Source organism: Kogia breviceps, chromosome 1 (genome assembly GCF_026419965.1).
Source record: "Kogia breviceps isolate mKogBre1 chromosome 1, mKogBre1 haplotype 1, whole genome shotgun sequence".
Taxonomy (NCBI): Eukaryota; Metazoa; Chordata; class Mammalia; order Artiodactyla; family Physeteridae; genus Kogia; species Kogia breviceps.
In genome coordinates this window covers 171,885,601-171,910,392 of record NC_081310.1, presented here as the reverse complement: position 1 = coordinate 171,910,392, position 24,792 = coordinate 171,885,601, and the positions used below count along the sequence as shown (strand labels likewise).

At 54.3% G+C, this 24,792-nt stretch overlaps 1 protein-coding gene and 1 long non-coding RNA gene across 2 annotated transcripts in view; one reads left to right on the top strand and one right to left on the bottom strand.

Moving 5' to 3' along the window:
* Window positions 1-2,389: 2,389 nt before the first annotated feature.
* On the bottom strand, window positions 2,390-5,186 carry POU3F1 (POU class 3 homeobox 1). Its single transcript, XM_059081444.2, has one exon. It carries the CDS (start codon window positions 5,184-5,186, stop codon window positions 3,843-3,845), a length of 1,344 nt encoding a protein of 447 aa, XP_058937427.1. The 3' UTR covers window positions 2,390-3,842.
* A 545-nt stretch (window positions 5,187-5,731) lies between these two features.
* The window catches only part of LOC131766908 (uncharacterized), a 161,747-nt gene continuing 142,686 nt past the window's right edge, over window positions 5,732-24,792 (top strand). The window contains exon 1 of the long non-coding RNA XR_010836457.1: window positions 5,732-6,069. This is a non-coding gene — a long non-coding RNA (uncharacterized lncRNA). The remainder of the gene's footprint in view (window positions 6,070-24,792) is intronic.

The following is a 24,792-nucleotide window of genomic DNA, read 5'->3' as shown; positions in this document are numbered from 1 at the left end:
AAATCCACAGTCAAGCTCACAGCCGACTGCCATTCCTAAACTCTATTTTATCCAGGGAGTAAGACTCCAGGGAAAGATATTTCTCCATATTTCCTATGGCTTCTTTCTTATACAGTAAGATGTGCTGTGTTTCCTACCATCATCCCAGGCTGGCGACTAGGGGAAGGAGCCCCCTGGGGCCTTCTGTGACCAAGGGTTGGGTTACTGGGTAGCTGTCCCAGGCTGGTGTCTCATTAAGCAAAATACTCGCCAAGTGGAAGAGATTTTCTTCCGTCCTCTTTCTCACTTTTTTTTCATCTTTTTGTTCTACTCCTCAGCTGCTGCTAGATCTTGGGGGCCACATTGTTTTGCTGTTTTTGAGTTGACTTGCTTAAATAATAAATCCACCCTCTTGGACAGGGTTAAGCAGACAATTAGGAAATCAATCAATCAATGGGTGTCAGCTGCAGGCAGAGGGCAGGGAAGGGCCCCCGTCTGCCTGGCCGCCCTTTCCAACCTCCAGTCCTGCTGCGGCTCAGGCGGCAGGGAGCTCTGAGCTACATTCGCTTCCATTTCAGGGCCCTGAGGCTGGGACAAATCCAGGAAGGACGAAACAAGGAGGGAGTGTGGGGAAGTGTGGGGCTACTTCGAAGTTCCGTAGTTAGTGGAGCAGGAAATGAGAGGCCTAGGTGGGGTGACCAGCAGCTCCCGATCACAGTGTCACCCAACTGGCAGGTAAAGTTTCCAGCCTCCTTTGTAAGAAGCCTGGAGAGGCTCCCTGGCCTGCCGGTTTGGGGAATATGGAATGGCTGGGACACGGGTGCCAACTGCAGGGCTAATCACTTACTAGGCTGGACTTAAGGAGGGAGAAAAAAAAAAAAAAAAGGCAGCAAGAGGCTGAGCCTTTGAAATGAAAACCATGGTGGCCTCTGGTTGGTGGCCTCTGCACAGACAACTCTCTCAACTCTCTCCTGACATTGAGGGGCAGAGCCCAGGGTGTCACCTGGAACCCTCAGCATCGAACAAGTCATCCTGAGGCCCCAGCCCGCCTGAGACAGCCAACTTGGGCGTCTGGGAGCACCTCTCTGGGCGCCCAAGATATTGCCGGCTGGAGCCAAGGCCTCTCACAGGCCTGGGCTTGGACAACTTCCCTGGTGGGAGGGGGCCACACACATACCCTCACTAGGGACACAACTTTCTCCCCAGCTTGTGCCTTCAAGCTTTGTCTCCACGAAGAGTGACAGAAACCTCACGTGGTTTCTCCTGAGAAGGGAGAAACTGCATCTACGGAGGAAACAGGAAGAGCCGTTCGATTAGTATTTTTAAGAGGAGTTGTTCTAAAGGAGAAAGAGCTTGACTGGGACACAGTCTGTGGCTTTGGCCCTGAAACCCAGAGCTGCCTCCACCATCCTGACTCTGGGGAGGAGGGCAGGCTGTGTTTAAGGCTTGACAGGGGGATGTCTGAGAATGTCTGCTTCCCTCCCCAGGTCATGACTGCACAGCCCGGGAGGCCTCCTATAGGCAGAAGCATCACTCCCTGGGGAGTGGGGGTTCCCTTGGGGACCCATCCCTGGAAAGGTGATGCCAGGGCTTTCTGGTGGCACAGCTCTTCTTGCCCCCACTCCTCCCCAAGAGAAGTTGCGGCAGGTCATTTGTTTGCATAGAAGTAGGACCAGCTTTGCCCACGCAAACTGGCGGGGGTCCCTCCCCAGGCCACTCAACTTCCCCAGGACCCCTGTCTAAGCTGTTAGAACTCCCAGTGGATCCAGGCAGGTTTGGGTACCGTTTGTTTGTAGGTGGAAAGCCAGCTGGGGTGGGCTGGTGGGGACTGACTTGGCTTCCAACTGCCCCAAGACCCAGAATGATGAAGTTGGCCTGGATCCCACCCGGGGAGTGCAAAGTCAGGGGTGGGGAATACAAAGATGCCCGGCTGGTGGTCCAGGTCGAGAGAGGCAGGCTTCTTCCTTGGCCCAGAAAAGCAGAGTTGTGCCTGAGGAATGACCGATCCAAATTCAGTGTGGTGTCTGCAGTGTCTTAGGCCCTGGTCTGGTCCCAGGATAGTCTGTTTATGGGCGGGGGGCGGGGGGGTGGTGACATGAGGTAGCTTCATCTTCCCTAACCTCACTCATCTGAGGCAGGGGCCCAACCGCTGCCCAAGTAACAAGCAGCACCGATACTGGCCTGGAAGGTCTGTGTGGTCACCTTCCTCCAAGAGAGTGAGGCCCGAACTTTGGGGGAGGTGAGTCGGGGTATCCCATCCCATCACCCACAAACCAACCCAGCCCTAGTAGTAAAGAGGACAGGACACAGCCCTGGGGTACATGTTTATGTGAGTAATAAAATATTTACTATAACATAAATATAAAGGGAACTTCCCAGTCTACATTATTATTATTTTTTTTGCAATAAAGATACAAAGAGAATGCACCAAAACATTGTTCCAAAAAATAATAAAAATAAAATAACAAAATTTAAATTCAAACGGTAACAAACAGAACAAGAAATGGAGAAGGGGGAAGCTCCAAACACATCCAGAAAATAAATAGAGATGGATCAGAAATCTGGAAATCATATTAAAATATCTTTTTCGGATTAGTGGGTGTACAAAATCCTTTAGTATGGGGAGGGAGGGCAACCCGGAAAACCAAAAATAAAAACCAAGCACAAAATGTTTCTTTCTCCCCACCAGTGTGTACATATCTCACATATTTACATGGTTCCCACCTCACCCCAAATTTGGGGAATTTCTCTGCAGGCCTCCTCCAGCATCCCGCATCCCAGGGGGCTGAAAGGGAGCGGACAGAAGCTGCAGGGACTCAGGCAGAAGGTTCTCAGGGAACGGCTTATTTCTACAGCTGGTTAAAAAATATCTCCAACTTTTCCAAGTTTCGTTTGTTTGTGGCCGGGAGGTCAGGGCCCCGCGGGGAGTGGGGGCCCTGCTGTGCGGTGGTCGGTCTACAGCCGGGCAGAAGCCCCTTCCCATCTGCGTGTGCGTGGGAGCGCAGACCCCTCCAGCGTGGCCGGGAACCGAGCCGGAGCTCGGATAAAACGAAACGAAAAATGAACACTCGAATTTTTTTTGTTGTTAGTTTTTCTTTTTTGTTTGTTTTTTGTTTTATTTTGCTTTTTGGGGGTAGGGTAGGGGAAGGTAAGGGGAAAAAATAAATTAGGCTAGATTAAAGCTTTGGCTATTTCCTGCTTTTATACACAGACGCGGCTCTCGCGGCCTCCCCTCCGGGGCCCCGATAAATACAGTATACAGCGATTTAAATTAAGGGCGCGGGCGGAGTTAGAAGGACCCCAGGAGCCGAGAGGCTCCGTGAATAAATAAAAACTGTAAAAAACCAAGCCCGGAGAAAAGGTAAGGGGGATGGGGCGCATCCTTATGGGAGAGAAGAGGCGTGGAGCGAATAAAGTGACAGTCCCCCACCCTCGACCCTCAGGCTCGAGAATCCGCGCCGGGGAGAGGGATGGGGAACTCTCCTCTCTCCGTCCTCTCTCCCGGGTAATCCCTAACCCCGTACCGCGTTACCTGTCGCTGTGGGGAGGCCGCTGCCGGGATCCGGCCCCGAACAGCCCGGGGGGGCAGGGGCGGGGGTCGTCGAGGGGTTGGGGGCAGGGAGCAGGCGGCGGGCAGGATGCCCGGGGTGAGTTGGCGCGTTCCGGATCTTCGCTCCTCTCTCTCGGGGCTCGGGCGACGCAGCCTATCGGCCGTCTTCGCCGCTCGCAGGAGAGGGTCGTCCGGATGTTTGGTTTTATTCGAAAGTTTCTGGGCTTTTTGTAAAATCCAAAGCAACCGAACAAAAAGAGTTCAGGCCGCGCGGCGCCTCGCCGCGCACCGGCGGGGGGCCCGGCCCGCGGGGTCACTGCACTGAGCCGGGCAGTGTGTGGTGGTGGTGGTGCAGCGCGGCCGGCGGGGGCGCCGAGGGCGGCGATGCACCGCCCCCGCCCGGCCCCAGCTCGCCGGGTGCGTACACGTCGTCCATGGGCGGGTGGCCGGCGCCAGCCGCCGGGGTCATGCGCTTCTCCTTCTGCCGCCGGTTGCAGAACCAGACGCGCACCACCTCCTTCTCCAGCTGCAGGCTGTCGGCCAAGCCTGTGATCTCGTGCGCCGAGGGCTTGGGGCACTTGAGAAAGTGGCTCTCGAGCGCGCCTTTGACCCCCACCTCGATGGACGTGCGCTTCTTGCGCTTGCGGCCCTGCGCCGCGATCTTGTCCATGTTGGTGGGGCTGCCGCTGGACGAGTCGGTCTCCTCCAGCCACTTGTTGAGCAGCGGCTTGAGCTTGCACATGTTCTTGAAGCTCAGCTGCAGGGCCTCGAAGCGGCAGATGGTGGTCTGCGAGAACACGTTACCGTACAGCGTGCCCAGCGCCAGCCCCACGTCGGCCTGCGTGAAGCCCAGCTTGATGCGCCGCTGCTTGAACTGCTTGGCGAACTGCTCCAGGTCGTCCGAGCTGGGCGCGTCCTCGTCCGAGTGCTCGCCCACCGACGAGCCACCGCCGCCCGCGCCCGGGTGCAGGTGCGCCGCTGCCGCGTGCAGGCCGCCGGCGTGTGCATGTCCGTGTGCGTGTCCGTGGGCGCCCAGGTGCGGCGGAGGCGACGGCTCCAGCTGAGCCTCGTGGCCGTCCTCGTGCAGCGCGTGGTGCAGGCCCGGCCCCGCGCCGCCGCCGCCCGCCGCCAGCATTCCGGCCAGGCCGCTGCCGCCGCCCCCCGGGTAGGCCGCCTGCGCGTACAGCCCGAGCGGTTGGGGCTGGTGGCCCCCGCCGGCCCCCGGCGACGGCGACATGGCCGGGCCCAAGTGGTGTGCCGTGCCGCCCTGCGCCCATGCCGCGCCCGCGTGGGCCGCCCCTTGGTGCACCAGGCGCGCGTGGAAACCGCCGCCGCCGCCACCGTCGTCGGCTCGGCCGGCGCTACCGCCGCCCGCCTTGCCGTGTTCCAGGTGCGGGCCGCCGGCCCAGTCGCCGCCGCCGCCTCCTCCCGTGGGTAGCCACTGCGGGTGCGCTAGGCCCACGGGGTGGCCCGCGCCCGCGCCCAGCCACTCGTGGTGCATCAGCTTCTGCACTTCGCGGTACGCGGCCCCCGCGTGCAGCCGCTCGGCTGCCGCCGCCGCTGCCGCTGCCGCCGCGGCATCCGGATGCATAAGCGGTCCCGTGCCCCCGGCTCCGCCGCCGGGGCCCCGCGGCAAGTACTGCGCGGTGGTGGCCATGCCGCCCCGCGCCCCGCGCCGCGCCGCCGCCGCCGCTCCGCTCCGTCTGCGGGCCCCGCCGCCGTGCTCCGCCGGCTTAAAGCCCGACCAGCTCAGCGCTCCGGAGCCCCACCCCACCCGCCGCCCATTGGCTGCCAGCGGAGCCGCCTCCCGCCCCCCGGCCCCGGCCCCCGCCCCCCCTGCCCGCCTGCCGCCCGGCCCAGCCGCCCAGAGCTCGCCATTGGGCCTCACTCCTGGGGTCCCGCGCGCCGACCATGCTGATTGGCCGCTGGGGCTTCATTCACAGCCCCCCTACCTTCCGCGTAAACGCTCACGCCCCGGGGGCGCGGCCGCCACGTGGGGAGTGGCGCGGGGGTGGCACTGGGACCGCACCCCCCTCTCGTCCTGGCTGCGTGGGCCCCACTTTCCCCCGGCGCTGGAGACTCCGAGCCCGGCGGGTCCCACGCTCCAAGCGAGCAAAATTCCCGCCGGTCACCCGCCCGGGTGGCCAGAGGCGGTGGCGGGGATGGCGGGCTCCGGGAGGCGCTCGGGTTCCGAGAAGCAGCTCAGCCCCGCGCTCCTCCTTCCGCCGTGCCGCTGCCGGCGGGCCGGGATTCCCGTGGGTCTCGGCGGCTGCGAGCGGCAGGCGGCGCGGGTCCCCGGCTCGGTTGCGGCGCGGCTGCTCACCTCGCCCGCCTCGCCTCCCGCGACTTCCAGCGGGCACGGAGCTCTCCTCTGCGCTCCTCCCCGGCCCGTCTCGTTTTCCCTCTTCACCCTCTAGACCACCCAGCGCAACTCCGTCGACCTCCGCCGCCCTGAGAGAGCGTCGGGCGCGGGCAGAGTCGGACCGGCCCCGACTTCACGCCTCTCACGGGCTCTCCTTCTCCCGGGCGCCGCGGCCCAGGTGAGTACCTCGCGGGTGGCTCGGGGCCGGAACGGCCGGCGTCGGCGATGCTGCGGGGAGACGGGAGCTCCTGTACAGGCCGATTCCGAGGTTCCTGAGTGAGAGGATCTCGAGGTGGAGACCGTGGCTCCGGGAAAGCACCGCCGACAGGAATGGTGGACACACTGGGCCCACGGGTATCTGACCCACGCCACCCCCTCGCTCCTTCTCCTTCCTGCCTGCCCGGCTCATTGGCCTGGGTCATGGCGGGGTCACGCCCCGGGGAAACTTGCTCTAGGTGAGGAGTGGCGTGGATATGGGGAAGGGCGCTGGTGCCTCAGAAATCCGGCGTGCAGGCTGGGAGCTGTCCAGCCTTGCAGGGAGCCCTGGGCTGGAGTTTAACCCACTTGCCTGGGGCTGCTGAAAAGGGAACTGGGACTGAAGAGGTCTTGTTGGAAAGGTGCGGCATGCGGTTGGCTTACGTACTCATCCCCCAGGTCTATGAGGACTCCCTGAAGGATCCTGAGTGGAGTTGGACCCCAGCATCAGCTCTTCTGTGCCATGCTGGCTGGAAGATGAGTGGAATGAGCTGTAGCCTCCATGTCTTCCCCACCCTGAGGCTTGGCTCTTGGGGAGTCTTCCAGCTGCCAGTTCACTTCTTTTCTATCCTCGATCTTGCCTCCAATGGATTCATAGATTCCAGGGCCCCGGGGGCCCAGATTGGAGGACCGAGCTGGGGGCCCAGCTAAGGCCCTACTGGCAAGTCAGGACTGTGGAATAAAGCCTCAGTGTGTGAAGAAGGGTGATGGGGGGGCTCAGGGGGCAGCCGCAGTGGGGGTGACTGGGGCAGAGTCAACAGTGACAAGGGTCATCCTTGGGCACAGACTGTGCTCATCCAGGCCCTAAACGCCCTAGGACCAGCCTCTGGCTAGCCCCCAAGGGATGGGGTGGCCACTGGCCACTGTCCTGAGCAGAGTCTTTAGGTACCACTCCCACTGCAAGAGCTGTGATGGAGCCCTGTGTCTGAACCTAGCTAGGGATGCTGGGCTTTCCTGGACTCTGGCCCAGGAAGTGGTCACCTTGAGGCAGCCCAGGACTTCCTGGTCCACTCGCCTTCCTGGCCTCTCTCCCAGGCTCAGGAGGTCGGACCAAGGCTGGGAATCTTGTAGTGAAGTCCCCTCTCACACCAGCCCTAACCAGACCTGTGTGACATTGAAGCTTGGGTTTCCAACCTGGACCTGCCACTGTTTTCCTGGGCAAGAATAACTCTGGCCCAGTCTTCTAGGGCTTGGTTCTTCTACCTGTAAATTGTGAATAACAGTACCATAAGCAGCACAGCACACACCTGTCTCACTAAGGTAAGTCAGAGGGTCGTACAAGACAACGTGAGTGAAAAGGGCTCAGAAAGGACTTTCACTCTCGTTGTTTCTATTGTTAGTGTCCCATGAATGAACAGGTTACTCCCCCTCTCTAACTAAATCTCAGCTTGCTCATCTGTAGAGTGGGGTTCTGGAGGTTTGGACCAGGTGACCTCTCTGGTAAACTCCCTTCCAGTTCTGATGGTCTGTGAGTCTATGAACCTGTCTCAGTTTCTGTCAGAGGAAGGGAAACGTCTGGACAGTGGACAGGTGTTGTTTGGAACGGTCATCATGAGCAATGGGTGCTTTACCAAATGCTTTTTATTCATCACGTTACCTGCCGCTCTCAGGCCCGAGAGTGAGTGCTGGGATTGTTCTCCCATTGCACAGCTGAAGGAACTGAGGCTTGTCCGAAGGCAAAGAATGCATGGAGGTCCCACACTCCCCATCATTCTCCCTGTGGCTGTGGGATGGGAAGAGTGTGGAGGCAGCGGCTTTGGCCGTCACAGCAGAGAGCGCTCACAGGGAGAGCTCTCTGGTCAGCTGGCACTCTTGAAGCTGAGTTCCCCAGGTCTGTGCTGAATTGAGGGGTGGCTGCAGCAAAGACAGGCTCCTAGGTTGCCAGCCTTTCAACTAGCAAATCTCAGTCCTAATATCCCATTACCTCCCTTCAGCACCCCGGCCTTTGCTTTGCCTGTTGGAGCCTCAGTTTCTTTATCTTAAAATGAGGACAGTAAGGCCTGCTTCTCAGGTTTGCTCTGCAGCTGCAAGGATGAAACAAAACATGTAATTTAGATGCCCCCTCTTAATATGAGATGCTGCTCTGGGGTGAACAACAATGTGAACTAGGAAAGGATAACATTCCTTTCTCTGCTTTGGAAGTTTTAGATCCCCTACAATGATATGGGTTTGGTCTTGAGTCACAATTTTCTTATATTTGAGAGTTAAGTGTTCCCTAGGAAGTCTCGACATCCCCTTTACTTTTGCCCCTAGAGATTCTGGGTGGGACACTGGGGGCTATGACATGGCCATTGGCAGAGACACCTGTTACAGAACATCTCCTCTCTCCAGGAGCCCTACCCTCATAGACCACAGAGAAAACCCAGAACACGGGAGTCAGACAGCCAGCTGACCAATGCAGACACAGAATGGTTTAGGCAAATGAACAGATGTGCATTCACACACACACACACACACACACACACACACACACACACACACACACAAATGCATAAACCTGCAGATACACACGTGAAATTTAGCCTGGAGACGAACATTCGGATTCATAATAGGAACACATGGACTCCCATCATTAGGTTGGATATTCAGAGTCACACAAATCAACACCCAATGATAAATACAGGCATGTGTCTCAACAGGAACATTCGCAGAACCCATGCAGAGGCTGAAGTCAGCTCAAGTAGGCATTCCTTTAGCAACATAGACATAGAGGGGACCTTCAGGCCCTTCGGGTGACAAGCATGGAGGCTCTCAGTTGGCACGCCAATTCACACAGATGGGCACACCCTTGTGTGTTCACAAACATGAGCACACACTCTCCCACCCAGTGCACAAAGAGGCCCACCCCACACATCCCACAGACACCTAGATCCTGTAGGAACTAACGCATCTGCACAGCGGATCAGAAAGCAGATGAAGGGGCTGTACCCAGCCCTGAGTTTAGTCCATGCGAGTCAGTGGCCCCACTCATTCGAAGGAAGCAGGAAAGCCCTTTCTTTTCATATATATTTTTTTCACTCTCCTTGTCTGCGGAGGGCAGCTCCCAGCCAGGCCGCCGCCAGTCTCAGAGGCTCCCCGGCCTCCATCCCCAGCAGGGGCCCCTGCCCAGCCTGCCCCCAGGCCAGGAGCTGGCCGGGCTTTCCCAGAGTGGCGAGACCTCCTCCAGGCTCTGGAGTGTGACCGAGCGCCTGCTCATTTGACACAGGTCACCGAGCCTCCGGCAGATGGGGCCCTCGCTGTGGGGGATCTCTGAGCTGGAGGGGCTGCAGGGGGAGGCTCGGTGGGGCTGAACTGCAGCTACACAAGCCTCACATTCTCTGTGCAAAGTCTCAAGTCACAGACACAAACCCCCGCCATCTACATTCACACTCCCCCCTGAGAAGTTCAGACGCGGCCTCTAGAGTCTGACCACACTTGCTATCAGCTGCACTGCAGCCACACATGCACTGTAATATTCCAGATGCACACCCCAGACAGGCAAGCCTATATAGTGGCGCACTGAATGAGATTTGGGAGGAAGAGGAGGCACCTGGTTCCGGCTGCTTTCGCGCTTTGGACTCTGGGCCCCTGCTGCTGTCTTGTGCGTGGGGCAGTGGGTCCTCGGAGTCCAGGGCAGCACTGAGAGGAGATGCAGCCGCAAACCCAAGGCTTTTTCAGTGTTGCGGGAAGACCGGCTCCAAGACACTCCACCTGGATTCCTCACAAGTCAGGAGTGCTGAGCGGAGCTAAAGAGAGGAGAGATCGGGCCCGTGGGGAGGGCTGCTAGAGGAGCTCGTGTCCTAGGATGCCCTCCAGTGTGCGTGGGCTTGAAGTCTTTGTCTGAGGCAGGCTGGGCTGGAAGGGGGGCGGGATGCGGGCAGCACTCAGCCCACTTCTTTTCCCTTCTGCCAGTCTTCTTATGCCCCAGATCCTGTGTTTTCAGGGTGTCAAGGGTCCTGGGTTCCATCTTGACTCAGACTCAGGCCTGCTGGATGACACTGGACCAGTCTCAGCCTCCCGATCTCTGTGAACCTCAGTGTCCTCATCTGTAAGCTGGGCAGGATGGTCTCTGCTGGGTTCTTGTGAAGGCGGGGTGAGATCACTGCCCCGATGGAAACTCGGAGAGGGGAAGCATGGCTTGGTTTTCCTCCCTGGCTGCTAGGGGTGAGTAAGAGGCTGTGTGAGCAGGAACAGAACCTGCCTGTTCCCCCAACCAGTTCTTGCTGAGCGGTGTCAGGAGTGACCACGCCCATAACCTGCTTGTTCTGGGCTGGAACGTGTTTTTGACTGGAAGAGTCTGTCAGGGTCCTGGCTGCTGCAGATTCCAGCCTGGGTAGGCGCATCCACTCCCTCTGTGCAGGCTGGTGCCAGCTAGACAGATTCATAGCGCTCACCACCACCCAGAGAGCTCTCCCACAAGGGATGTGATCACTATTCTGAGCTCTCAATCCCCCACCTCTCTCCCTCTAAACTCAGCCGTTCTAGGTGTCCTACCTCTTTTGTCCTTCCAGTGCTCAAAAGAGCCTAGCATAGAAGAGCAGAGAGGTAGGAGAGGCATGGCTGTCTTTGGCTGAGGAGAAAGAAGCAGTCTCATTTGATTTAAGGTTCCCTATCTCTCAGACTTGGGGAAGGGAAGGAAGGATGAAAGGTGGAATATCTCTTAGGAATGAACCTTTCCTTGTATTTTTGCGCCTGCCTCGGCCCCCTAGGTCTATGTGTGGTGTGGGGATCCTCCCAGTGCATCAGTAGAATACTCAGATGAGGGGTGGTCAGTTGCTCTTAAAATTTACTCTCATTTTTAGCAGAATGGCAGCCTCTGAGCTGGTGCTAATGCCCACAATCCGGTTATGCAGAACACGCTCCCTGCAAATCGGTAAATCATTAGCGAGGATTAATCACTCTGAAAGGCTGGGGCTGGGTTTGAGTTTCTCTCTCTCTCTTTTTTTTTTTAAAAACACACTTTTTATCTGGATGGCTGCAAAATTCAACACCACAGGGTGGGATGGGAGCAGCGAGTGATGATTTAAGTTCTTGTCACCATTGTTAGACAGGGGAGGTGCCTTCCTGGGCCTGGTGCTGACTCTGGCCCAACCAAGGGTTGGAGGGTGGATAGCTCAGGTAGGGGGGAAGGGAGAGAGGGGAGTTCCCTTGTGTTTGTGTGCATCAGTGTTTACAGTAGTGTGTTGGGGGCTTGGTGTGCTTGTATCGGTGGGTGACTGTAGGTTAGCTTGCTTGCGTGAATTCCTGTTCTTACTTTACAGATGCCCGTAAGAGTTTCAGTGCTTGTGTTTGGGTGCTTGTGCTTGGTTTGTATTAATATGTGTGCATTAGTGTTTGTAATCGTATCAGACAGTGCTTCACTTTAAGAGTGGTTTTAAAGACCACACCTCACCTTCCTCAGCCTCCAGGAAGCTCTTGAGGGAGAGTAGGTAGAACTGGAGGGAGGTCTCAACTTCACCTGTGGGAGGGGGCATGGCTGATGGACTATTTACATATTCATGAGCTGCTGTCTCTTGGAACTCCCGGCTGGAAGAGACTAGCATGAGGCCCCTTATGGCAGATGGGGAGATGGGGAGGCCAGGCTCTCACCGTAACGCCTCTCACCCTGCCACCCCAGGTCTAGTGGCTATGCCTCGTCCACCCATGGACCGGGAAAACCCAGGATTCTGAACCCCCAGCTTCTGCAAAGCTACAGTACACACAACTCTAGTTCTTGATGGGAGCTGTTTGGAGGTGATGGGAAAGCTCTTTTTCCTTCCTGGTCCATGACGCCTCTATGGCGGCTGTTGGGGAGAGAAGGTCATTCTTCCAGCCAGGACCAAGCTGATGAATGGGATTCACTCCCACTTAATGTCCACACCAGGCCAGCCTCCTAATCCCTGTCTTTCTCCCTAGTTTAGTGCAGCCCAGCTTTGGAGCAATCATTATTTTCAAATGACCCAGTAATGACATTCCTAGGGTATTGGTCAAGGTACGTGAGTATGCGGATGTGGTCACAGGACTTCTCCCCTCCAGTTCCAGAGTGTGGGGTTTGAGGTAAGACTAACTGGGCCTGATCTTTGCATCAGCTCTGACCCCCCCCCCCAGTCCCCTGTCTCCATACAGAGTCAGCTTGGGTAGCCTGGGCACCACTATCTACCACGCCACAGATGGCGCAGATGCCCTGTACTTCTGTTCATGTGCCTCCCCCTCCCCTCCATGCAGCAGGCTAGCCTGGAGTCGAGGGAAAGACAGAATGATATAGCTCTTTGGCTGTTACAAGTTGGGAGGGTCTGGAGAGAGTTGGCTGGGCTCAGTGCTGTCCTTCCTCGGCTTTCTTGAGAGTAGCAGGTGGAGGGCGGAAGTGGCAAAGGAGGATTTAGGAATTATATTTTCCCAGGGACCTCTTAGCATCTTTATATATCTCTGGTGTCAGACATCTGTCTGAGCTTAGGGTAGCATCTGTCTGGGCTGGAGACAACATCTGTTTGAGGCTGGGACACCTGGCTGAGCCCAGAACATTATCTGGCCCCAGGACAGCTTTTGTCTGGGCCCAGGACATGTGTCTGAACCTGGCATGGCATCTGTCTGGGCCTGGTGCAACATCTTCCTGGCCTGGGGGCAATGTCTGTTTGAGCTCTGGACATCTGTCTGACTTGGAGATGTCTGCTGAGCCCAGAACAATACCTGTCTGAGCATGGGGGTGGACTTGTCATGGCAGATAAAAATCACCCTCGAGTCTCAACTTTGGTTTGTGGCTGAGAACAGAGTATATGCCAGACTCATGTCCCTGCTCTCATTTCTACCAGGGAAGGGCTCTTCTGTAGAGTGCCTCAGTTTACCTCCTTCTGTAGGCCCATTGGCCTGCTTGCTCTGGATACCTCAAGGGACAACCAAAGCCTGCACCCCAGGGACTCCAGGAAAGCGAAATTAAAAGAATAAGGGAGTGGATAGGTTATAAAATCTAAGACTGGTCTAGGACCGTTCTTCCCCTCCTCCAGTCCCTTCGTTGAATCAAATCAGAGTGCTCCCCCAGGACACAACTCAGACATGTCACTTGCCTCCTGAGAAGCCTTCCCTTGCTCCCGATCGTATATATTATCAGGCCCAGAGCCCCTCTGGCCCTGTTCCTGCCTCTGCCCTGAGCCAGCAGCGCAGAGCTTCTTTCCCACAAACACACCAGGACCTAATGATTCCCTACCTTTGTGCACTCAGCTCCCTCTCCTTGGAATGTCTTTCTCGCCCTCCCCCTCCCCCCACCAATCCTCCCATCACATCCTTCAAGTCCTAGTTCAAGGGTCACCCGCTCTGGGAATTTTTTTCACTCCTTCTCTAGACTAAGCCACGACCTCTGCCCTGCTTCCACAATGTATTGTGAAGACCACCTCTGTGTTAGCATTTGTGGGCCTGCACTGTCATTGCCCTTTGTATATCTGTCTCTCCCATGGGACTGTCAGCTCCCGGGGGTAGCTGACTCTGGTTCATCTTTGTCTCCCCAGCACCCAGCCCAATTCCTGGCCTGTGGTGGTACCAGTAAGAAAGGGCTGTTGGATGATCACATGGTTGTACCTCTGTCATCTCATTTCCATCTCATTTCATTCTCTATCTGCAACCAGGATGAAGACATATAGAATCTAAAGATTTGGTACATATGCTCCTGACAGGAGCAGGAAAGAGAAGTGATGCTCGGGGAGCAGTAATGAATCCAGACCTAATGGCCTCTCTGTGGGCTCTGGGGATGGGACCATACCTAAGAAAGAAGACCTTTACCCGGGTCCAGGCCCATTCCCTGAGGGCAGGTGGGAGAATGGAGACCTGGCCTAGCTTGTTGGAGAAGTTTCAGAGTTCCTGGGCTTACTGGTCCTGCCAGAGAGGAAAAGTCACATAAGGTGTTGTTAATATAAACACCGTGCCCAGAGCAAACTGCTCTCCCTGGCCAGGTTCTGAGGAGAGCATCTGGGGACAGAGGCTGAGTAGGGAGGCGTGCAGAACGGTGAGGAGGTGGCTGAGAAGTGGATGCTCCCAGGACGTGGTCTCTGCCTTGGTGGCTTTTATTCCACCAAATAGAAATAGCTTTCTTGTTCTTGCTGCTGGTGAAAGCCATACAAGCTCATTTGTCAAATTCTTTGCCTCAAATATCTGAAACAGAAAGTGGAAGTCCTCTGTTCATCTCTCTTCGTCCTCTCTCTTAACTATTCCTATTGGCTATATCTTTCCAGAACTTGTTTGCATGGGCACACACTATTTAATAAAATTGCTAAGAGTTATTGAGTGCTTACTATGTGCAGGAATTGTGCTATGTGCTTCTACCTGGGTTTCCACATTGCATCCTCACCAAAACACTATGAATTAGGTGCAACTCTTATTCTCATTTTACAAATGAAGAAACTGAGAGATATTAATGATAATAGCCCATGTATATTGGGTGCTTGCTAGGTAGGTGCCAGGTACCATTCTAAGTACTTTGCATGTTATCTCATTGAATGCCTGTAGTATGTATAATGCCTGGCATGTACTAGACAATCAATAAACAGGGGTTGATGCTTCCAGCTTGAAAGTTCAAGAATCTCAGATGAGACATCTAGGATCATTCAGTGGACCCCTAGAGGGGAGGGCTCTTGTCCCAAACCTCTTGAGCTGCAGGCAGCATCCCTGGTGCTCGGAGATGCTTACTCAGCAGTGAAAGATGTAAATTCCTACCTTGGTTTGCATATGATTTACACATATTTATTTATGAATGTCTTTGATTAATGTCAAAGTGCCTCGGTGATTTTTCTGCCAGGCTTCAGGGCCCTGCAGAGGGCATGGTTAGTGTGGACCGGCTGCAGGCTCTGAGTGTGCATGCGTTGGGGGCTGCTGGATGGGGTGAAAGTGACAGCTGTGGAGAGGTGGATGGCAGCTGGGGGGTTGAGTGGGCAGACTGGAGCTTGGGATTCTGGAATGGGTGATTTGGGCAGCTGGTATGAGTGGAGGCTGTTTGTCCGCATAAGGCAGGGTCCAGCAAAGGGGCTGGGGCAGGGTCAGAGCGCCAGGCACTGGGGTGCGTGACTCGTGGGTCTCTAGGTGGCCATGGTCCTAGACAAGCCAGGGTGCCAGTCAGGCTTTCTAGGTAGGAACTCAGACCCTAGGAGCCCAAGGACAGGATCTGGGGTTCATATTAGGACACCTGGTCTAGCCTGGTGAGGGCTTCTAAAACAAGGAGGAAGCTTGGAGGCAGGAAGCGTCCTCCTTCCAGAGGTGTTCCCCCTGGTGCTGCCCAGGGCGGGGATCCCCTGCTTGGATGATCTGGGACAGGGAGTGCTCTCTGCAATCAAGGCCTTGGGAGAATCTGCTAATTAGTAGCAATAGTCTGTGTGTGCCAGCTGTGCCCAGCCCTGTGCCTCGCACCATGGGGAAGACCAGTCCCAGCCTGCAAACCTTGGCAGGGAAGCCGGTGAGATAAGGCAGGAAGGGCAGGCCCCCCCCCAACCTTGATTGAAGGCTGCAGGCACTTTTATCCATTATCTCCTTTGATTGTCAGCAGGATCAAAGGCAGTGGCTGTCTTATCTTCTCATTACAGAGGAGGAAGCAGAGACTCAGAGAGCTGCAGTGACTTGCCCAAGGTCACACTGTGAGTGGAGGAGCTCGGATTTGAACCCAGCTCTGTTTCATTCTACAGCCTGAGCACTTAGCCAATTTATTCTGCTTCAGCCAAGTATAAAATAAGGATCACACCTATCTTGCTTAATTGTTGTGAGGATTAGATGAGCTCAAGTGTGTCGGGAGGGTAGCATAGGGGCTGGCACACAGTAAGTGCTCAATACAATTTTTTTTTTTTTTTCCTTAAGTGATAGAGCTAGGATCTTAAATCACGGTCCAGTAGACTCTACTGTTTGCATGGTACCGTGGTTCTTGCCAAGGTTGGTTGGGAGGGGGGTGGTTGGGGACAGAGCATGACCTTCTCTGTGGGTTGGGTGAGCCCTTGTCATGCATGGGCACTAATGGCCAGCAGCATATGGGAGGGGCCACCTGTCAGGCCAGAGCCCCTGTATACTCTAGGCCTAACCCTGGGTAGGGTGGGGACACTGAAGTTGTCTAGTTAGAATTGCCTGGATTTGTGTGTGTGTGTCTGTACGTACTTTGTGAAGGTCCTTGACTGGGAAAGGAGAGACAACTTTGGGAGCTCCAATAGCAGGCAGTGGTCAGGGCCCTTTCTCATTTTCAGTGGCAGAGATGAATCAAGTGAGGGAGAGAACCCTCATGTGAGGTTATGAGGGAAATCACTCCTGGCAGGGGGAATAGCAAGTGCAAAGGCCCTCGGGTTAGAATGGACTTAATGTGTACATCTTCCTCAGTAGCTATGGAGACAGAATTAACTTGTATCTTCTGGTGTTTGAGGTAGAGGAGCTAAGTGGGGGCAGGATGCATTCATTCATTCGTACATTAATTCAACAACTATTTAGTGCCCACTTTGTGCAAGGTGCTATCCTAAGTGCTAATGGCTAACACTTATTGAGCACCTACTATATTTCTAAGTCTTTAATATATTATTTCATTTAATTTTTATAACAACACAAGGAATCCTGGGGAGACAGTTGGGCTTCCTCTTATTCCTTCAGCTTCTTCCCATCTCCCAGTCACCATAGTCACGAGTGTCTGCCACTCAGAAAGGGCAGGATCCCCACAATGGGTGAGGCAGGGTGGTCCTGAGAAAATCATGGCTCTGGAGTCTTAGATGTCCTGCCTGGGCCCTGCCCAGGATCAGGCCCTGAGCCTCCTGGAAGCCACCCAGTAGAGGGTGGGGTGCCCACGTTAATCCCATTCAACCAGGCCTGCCTCAGAATTTTCTTTCCCTGGGGCTCCCAGTCACATCTTCTCTGTATCCCCTCTACCGCTTAGCTCCTGGCCTCCCAGCAGCTCCCTGCATAGCTAAGCCATGTCTTCTGGGCTCTGCTCAGGGAGCCAGGGTGCGGCTTGGAGCCGAAGCTCTTGGCAGGGAGAAAAGAAAGTTCCGTACTTGTTTTCTTTTTTCTCCCTAAAGATATATCTTTATTTATTTATTGAAATATAGTTGATTTACAATGCTGTATTAATTTCTGGTGTCAGCAAAGTGATTCAGTTATACACATATATATACATTCTTTTTTCTATTCTTTTCCATTATGGTTTCCCAGGATATTGAATATAGTTCCCTGTGCTATACAGTAGGACCTTGTTGTTTATCCATTCTGTATGTAATAGTTGGCATCTACTAATCCCAAACTCCCAGTTCATCTCTCCTCCACCCCCTTGCCCCCTTGGTAAACACAAGTGTGTTCTCTATGTCTGTGAGTTTGTCTCTGTTTCGTAGATAGGTTCATTTGTACCATGTTTTAGATTCCACATCTAAGTGATATCATATGGTATTTGTCTTTCTCTTTTTTTTTCTTTACTACAAACTTTTACTATGCTAATATATGTTGTGAATGATCATAAGGTACATTTAACATATAGCATTTCCCATACTTAGTTTTCCCCAGGGCTCTTCCTTTGGGAAGCATCTCCTGGAAGTATGGTTGCTCACAACACACTTTTGGAAAAGCGAAATTAATCTCGTTGTCAGGGCAGGTGGTTTTTTTTTTTGTTGTTTGTTTGTTTGTTTTTGCGGTACACAGGCCTCTCACTGTTGTGGCCTCTCCCGTTGTGGAGCACAGGCTCTGGACACGCAGGCTCAGCGGCCACGGCTCACGGGCCCAGCTGCTCCGCGGCATGTGGGATCTTCCCGGACTGGGGCACGAACCCGTGTCCCCTGCATCGACAGGCGGACTCTCAACCAATGCGCCACCAGGGAAGCCCAGGACAGGTGTTTCAATTGATTGTTTTTCCCCAAATGAAAGCTGTCGATTTTCCCCTTCCATACTTGTTTTCTGATGGGACTGTTCTGAAACACTGCCTGTGCTTAACTAACTCTGATGGAGGGTGGTGCTCACCTGGCCTGGCCTGGTTCCCTCTGTCCTGTCCTTAAGATGGTGAGCACACAGGCCTCAGCCAGGGTGGGTTTCTCAGTTCCTGACCACCCACCTGTGCCTGTGACCTGGGCTCCTCAACTTCTCCTGCAGGAAAAGGTACAGAGAAGAGGAAATAGAAAAGTTGCTTAAAATGCAGAGGCCAAGGGAGGAGTCTGGTGCTTCAGTCTTTGGTGAATAAAGAAACCTGGTAAAGAAGGTTTTCTGGATGGGACAAAGGAAAAGGAAGATCTTGTTCTGATGGGCTATGCTAACCTGGAAATCATGACTCCGTCTGTTTTCCCATCCACCCATCCATCCATCCATCCATCCACCTATCCATCCATCCACCTCCACCCCATCCATCCATCCATCCATCACCCATCCATTCAGCCACCCACTTTATCCATCCATCCATCCATCCATCCACTGACTGAATGCCTAACACAGCCACTAGTTCAATTATGCTTACAGAGTGCATATGTTGGAGAGCTGGTCAGTGTTTATACTTTTGTGACCCTTCTGTTTATGTATTTCCTCTCCCTACCTGGTTCTTAGAGAAGTTCTTTGAGTACTCGGGGCCCGAGTCCCCCTATAGAGACAAGAGGAAGGGCTCTGTCTTGGCTGTGGGGTTGTCAGCAGCTGCCTGGCTTGGGCACCCTGGGGGACCAGGGTCGTGGGGAATCTTGCATGCTGCTCCCACCCCTGCTGGGCTGAGCCTGTGACCCTCACTGTGACCCAGCCTGGAGGATGCCATGCTGCTGCAGGGGAAAGGACTCACCGCCTGGCAGCCTGCCTGTGCTGCTGCAGGGGCTGATGGCCCCTTGCCAGCGTCAAGCTTTTGGAGCGATAGAGTTGTGTGGCTACGGAGCCTCTCCACGCTGCTGTAATAAACAAGCAGGCTGGGACCCGAGGCGGGAACCCGGTCAGGGGCTGGCTGCCATGCTGGCAAGTGGAGGAGCCTCGTGAGGGCTCAGAGGAGTGGGTGGGCGATCACTGAACTGAGCTGCTGCTTTGGGTCCTGAGAGTTCAGGCCACTCTCCCTGCCCTCCCATCCTGCCCTCCTCCCTGCCCAGGCCAGACCTGTGGGGCAGCTCTGAGCTGCCCTGGTAGGAGGTGAAACTGCAGGAGGAGGGGCCATAGACAAAGACCCAAATCAAGACAAAGACACGGAGAGGCAGAGGGTTATAGAGATGGGGCTTCAGAGAGAGAGAGAGGGAGAGAGAGACTGAGACTCAGAAAGACAGAATCGGGTGAGGGAAGAAAGATTCAAAGGCCCTGGAGAAGAGGGTGGGGGGAGGGAGTCCAGGGCAAGAGGAGAAAGCGGTGGGCCCAGGGGGATTAGCTCTTCTTGAGTCAGGAAGTGTGGAGCTTAATAACAACCCCCTCCTATGTGGCTAGCACCCCACAGTGAACAAAACTTTTCCACTTGCTTAAGCTCATTCAAGCCTCACAATAGCCTGGCTGAGATGGGCTTGGAGTCCTCCGAAGGATGGGGGCAGGGATGTGCCCTGTTGAGGGGAGCAGCAGGGGGAGGGGGAGCCGCACAGCGGGAACTGGAACCTGAGGACTGGCTGCGAGGTGGGTCCCACAGAGTGAGGGGCTTGGAGACAGAGCCCCCAGCTGGGCCTGAGTCCCTCCAGTGACTGAGGCTTCCCCGGCTCTGCTCAGAAGCTCTTGATGGACGAGGCTGGCCTGTGCTGGACCCTTCTGCTACCGTGCATTATTGGTCCTCTTCCTGCGGGGGGAAGAAGTGGTGCCAGGAGGCCTCCCTCTTGGTCCCCTTTCTCCTGTCCCCCGGCTGCCTGGCTGTGGTGTAGGAGGAGTGTGGGCTGTTGATGGCTTCCAGATGAATCCACTTCCGGGAACCGCCTTTGGTGGAAGGGGGGCACCTTGCCCAAAGTTAGCCCCCTCCCTGGGGGCAGCCTGCCTCCGATGGCTGATCATTTGGTGGGGGTGGGCAAAGGCCAGGTCCCCTTGCTGCAACTTGGGACACTTGGAAGGGCCGTTCCAGCTCCCGAGCTCCGTGTGAGACTGACTGTGACTGCATTGCACATCAGTTTCTCCCTTTGCCCAGTGCTACTTCCTTCTCTTGCTGTTGTCCTAAGAGTCTTCTCCCGTAAACCTCCTTTATGCAGATCTCATAGTCTCAGAGCATTTCCAGGGAATCTGACCTATGACGCTAACTCCAACCATTGGGCACCACCTGGGCTCAGCTCAGCTCCTCTCCCCCACATCCGTGTTTTTTTCCTCTTCCTCATCTCCACCCAACTCTCTCGGTCCTGCTTTTCGGCACCTGGCAGTGCCTCTTACCTGCTTGCTGTTTTCACTCCTGCCCGGCTACAGCGGGGCTGCCCAATGCCGTAACCACACGCAGCTAGTGGGCGCTTAAAATGCGACTTGTCCGCATTGAGGTGAGCTGCAAGTGTAAAATACACACTGTATTTTGAAGACTTGGTATGAAAAAGGGAATGTAAAACATCTCTAATAAATTTTCAACATAGATGTCATATTGATAATATATTGGATGAAATAAAAGGTGTTATTAAAATTAATTTCACCTGTTTCTTTACTTTTTACGTGGCCATTAGAGACGTTAAAATTTTATATGTGCCTTCCATCATATTTCCATTGGACAATGCTGCTATGCAGTCCATTCTTCCACAGCAGCCAGAGGGATCTTATTTATTTATTTATTTATTTTGCGGTACGCGGGCCTCTCACTGTTGTGGCCTCTCCCGCTGCGGAGCACAGGCTCCGGACGCTCAGGCTCGGCGGCCACGGCTCACGGGCCCAGCTGCTCCGCAGCATGTGGGGTCCTCCCAGACCGGGGCACGAACCCGTGTCCCCTGAATCGGCAGGCGGACTCTCAACCACTGTGCCACCAGGGAAGCCCCCAGAGGGATCTTTTAAAATCTTCATTGGATCGTGTCCCTCCTCTGCTCACAACCCTTTAAATACTCCTGTCTCACACAGGCTAAAAGCCTGATGATGGCTTTCAGGGCCCTGCATGACCTACCCTCTTGCTTTCTTGCAGATCTTCCCTCCTGCCATCCTCTCCCTTGTTCCCTTATTCCACCCACACTGGCCATACCAGCTACCCTGTAATTCCTTTAAACTTGTTAAGCTCATTCCTGCCTCAGGACCTTTGCACTTGCTGTTCCCTCTGCTAGGAGTGATTTCCCCACCTCTTCACATGCTCACTCCCTCATTTGATTTAGATTTCTTCTCAAACTTCTCCTCCCAGAGTGGCCTTTTCTGTCTACCCTGGCTAAAACAGCTGCCTCCCAGTTCTTCTCTAATGTCTTGGGCAGAGCATTTATCCTTGTGCAGTGTTATAGTACCTATTTGATTGTTTACATTTTGATTGTTTGTTTCTCCAATTTGAATGTAAGCTTCGTAAAGCTTGGTCTGACTTGGTCTGACAGACTTGGTCTGTCTTACTTACCAAAACATTCCCGTGCTTAGAACTGGGCCTGGACTAGACTAGATGGTTGATGAATATTGGTCGAGTGATTGAAATTTACAGCTGACAAAACTGAGATCCAGAAAGATGAAATTGTGCTCAAGGCCACACAGCTAGGCAGGGACAGAGCAGGGAATAGCTCAGGGCTGAGGCCCACGCTCTGCCCACTGCAGGTACTGTCTGCAGCCTCTTTCATTCCTGTTGGTCCCATCACAAGGGAAACACAGGCGTCACCTTGGGGAGAGGGAATCTGGCTGTGGAGAGGCAGCAGACTTTGTTTTTCTGGCATCTCTGATTTTCTGAGTCCTGGAGACTTCCATGCACAGGCACTCAGCTGCCAATTGGTCCTTCCTTCCCCCGTGCACCCAGACTCCCCAGTCCAAGGAAGGCCCTCGGATGGAGGTGGAGGGGAACAGGGTAACTATAGGGTAGTAGAAGTGTGGTCTTCCCAGGGCTCGTGCAGAGACACTCTCTGCCTAACACGGCCTCATAGAACTTACATTTGAGAAGACAGCAGAAGGGAGAGAGAAGAACCCTGGAAACTGGAGGGCTCAGAGGAGGTGGAAGTGGAACAGTCAGAGGGACCAGATCAGGGAGGGCCTGGGCTGGTGTTGAGTTGGACTTGGGCCTGGTTGAGTTTGAGGTGCCTGTGAGGCTTCAACATGGAGATGCCCTGGGGGCAGTTGGATCCATGGCTCTGGAGCTCAAGGGCCATTCACTCCAGGGAAGGAGGTTTGGGGTTATTGGCATAGAGACAGATAAATCTGTGGGAATGGGAGAAGGCCCAGGGGAGTGTGTGGCATGAGAGGGGGAAAGTATCAAGAACAGAACTGGGGACGCTTCATTTAGAGGGCTGGTTGGGGAAAAGGAGCTGGCAAAGGAACCTCAGAGGGAGAAACAGGAGGCAGAAGGGGAACGAGAGTGCTGCTACCAAAATCTCGAGGGGGCTTCACATAAGTATTTGTAGAATGAATGAATGAATGCATAAGTGAGGTAGAAAGGATTAGAGAGCCCCTGGGCTCCGGGCCTGTCATGATTCTCTGTTGATGACCCAGAGTTAAGGCTCCTTCTCCCTCCCTGGGACACTCTTGCTCTTTCCTCTCTCCTCCTGGACCTGTGCTCTGCTGACCCCTTCCTCAGGGAGCCAACATGGGATTATGTCCCTACATCAAAACTAGGGGAACTGAGGCAGAAAGGACCAAACCACACAGGCACCCTGCATCTTAGTGCATGTGCATTCTGGGGGCAGGACAGCATTTCCAGGCAGGGCACTCCCAGTGGGGTATGGTGTCTTGGGGGCTTCTGAGAGCCCGTCTCTAGTCTGGGATTTCTCACCCTGTAGTCACGGAGATCCCACTGGCACTTAGAAGGCTCTTCAAGATCACCTGGTTCAACACTCTTATTTCATAGATGGCAAGACTGAGGCCCAGGGAAGGAAGAAGCTTGCCCAAGTTCAGACTCATAGAAATGATAATACCCAACTACCATTTATTGAACAACTGCTGTATGCCAGGGGTTTCACATCCATTCTTTTGTTATTCCCTCTCTTTCCTTTGCAGTCTCTGATTTTGCAGATGAAGAATCTGAGGTTTCAGAGAGGTAAAGTGATTTGTCAGAAGTCACACAGTAGGTGGGCCTGGGCTGGGATTCAGACCCACATCTCTTTGATCACCAAAGATTGGGTTGTTCCTTGGCCCTCTATGGCCAGGTCTCCTGCATCCCAGGCTAGAAGATTTTCTGTGTTGGTTGCTGCTTCTGCCAGACCCAGGCAGCAGCTAAGGAGGGAAATGACATTCAGCAAAATAGAGGGAGCACCAGCACCTGGCCTTGAGTGTTGGCCATGCACAAAACAAACGGGAGAAGGAAGAGAGGGCCCCCTCCACTCCAGCCCGCCACTCAGCCAGGTAGGCCCCCAGCAGCCTGGCTTTCTCCCTCCCTGGGGCTGGAGCTGCCTCTGTGCTTCTGCCTGCCTGATCAGGGCAGAGCAGCTTCATGTATTATTAATAGCACTGCCAGCCTTCCTGTTTTCATGCTGATAACCTGCTGGGGAGGGCGGGTGGGAGGGAGGGAGCAAGGTGGCAAACCCTGGAGCTTTGAGGGCCCCTCCCCACCAGTAGAGCCGATCTGCGGGGGCTGGCCCAGCCCCAAGTCTCTGAAGTTGGTTTCTAGAACTTCCCCCATCTGAACCTGCAGGAGGGGACCAGGGCCTCTGAAGGGAATTCATGTGGGAGGTTGGAACATGTGCCTCTGGGAAGGGCCCCGTCCTTCATTTCACCTAGGATACCAAGGGCTCAAATCACCTTGGCCTCCCTAGAGGCAGAGGTACCCATACCCAAGTGGCCCCAGGTCTCAGGGCTGAGAATTCAGTGGTGTGTAAATGTGTGCATGCGTGTGTGTGTGTGTGTGTGTGTGTGTATGTATGGGTGTGTGTGAGACATTGGCTCCCAAGATTCCCAGGGACAAGGATCTCTGAGGTCTGGCCACACATGGACCTCAGGCCACGTCTTAGCAGGTCTCTCCCTGCCCCCCACCCCAGGCCTAACCTTTTCCCTTCTAGAGCCCAACGTGAGGGCCAAGGACAGGGGACAGACAGAACCAGCCCTGTCAAGGATCGGGGTGGGTAGAAGCCATATCCTCTGAGCCAACCTGCAGGCTGGAGAACATGCATATGGGCCTGCAGGTGCCAACTGTGCTTCTCTTTCAACTTCTCATTCAGTGACGTCACATAGGTAGTTTGAAATGAGGTGGGAGTATTTACCCCACAGAAATCGGCAAATGCTGCAAATCAGGGTTCCCCACCCCCAGAGCCAGTTGTTAGACATTTACTAAGCACAGCTCTGAGATGGGTATGGAAGGCTCTGCTCTAACCTTGAACATGCCTGTACTTCTGCCTTTAACCACTGTCCAGCCTGCTCCTTGGAATTCTTTTCACTTCCCCTTTGCCTGTTAATTTTCAATAACAATAAATAAAAGCCGTAATAATAATGGCTAACATTTACTGTGTGCTTATTAATTATGTTCTCCGTCTGTGTGAAGAGCTTTGCAAATTCAATTCATTTCATCTTCACAGCTATCCAGTGAGTAGGCACTATATATATTTTTTCTTTTTTTAATTTATTGAAGTATAGTTGATGTATAATATTATATAAGTTGTAGGTGTACAATATAGTGATTCACAATTTTTAAAAGTTATGCTCCTTTTATAGTTATTATAAAATATTGGCTATATTCCCTGTGTTGTACAATATATCCTTGTAG

Coding starts and splice junctions, on each gene's coding strand:
- POU3F1 (XM_059081444.2), bottom strand. CDS start 5,186: ATGGCCACCACCGCGCAGTACTTGCCGCGGGGCCCCGGCGGCGGAGCC.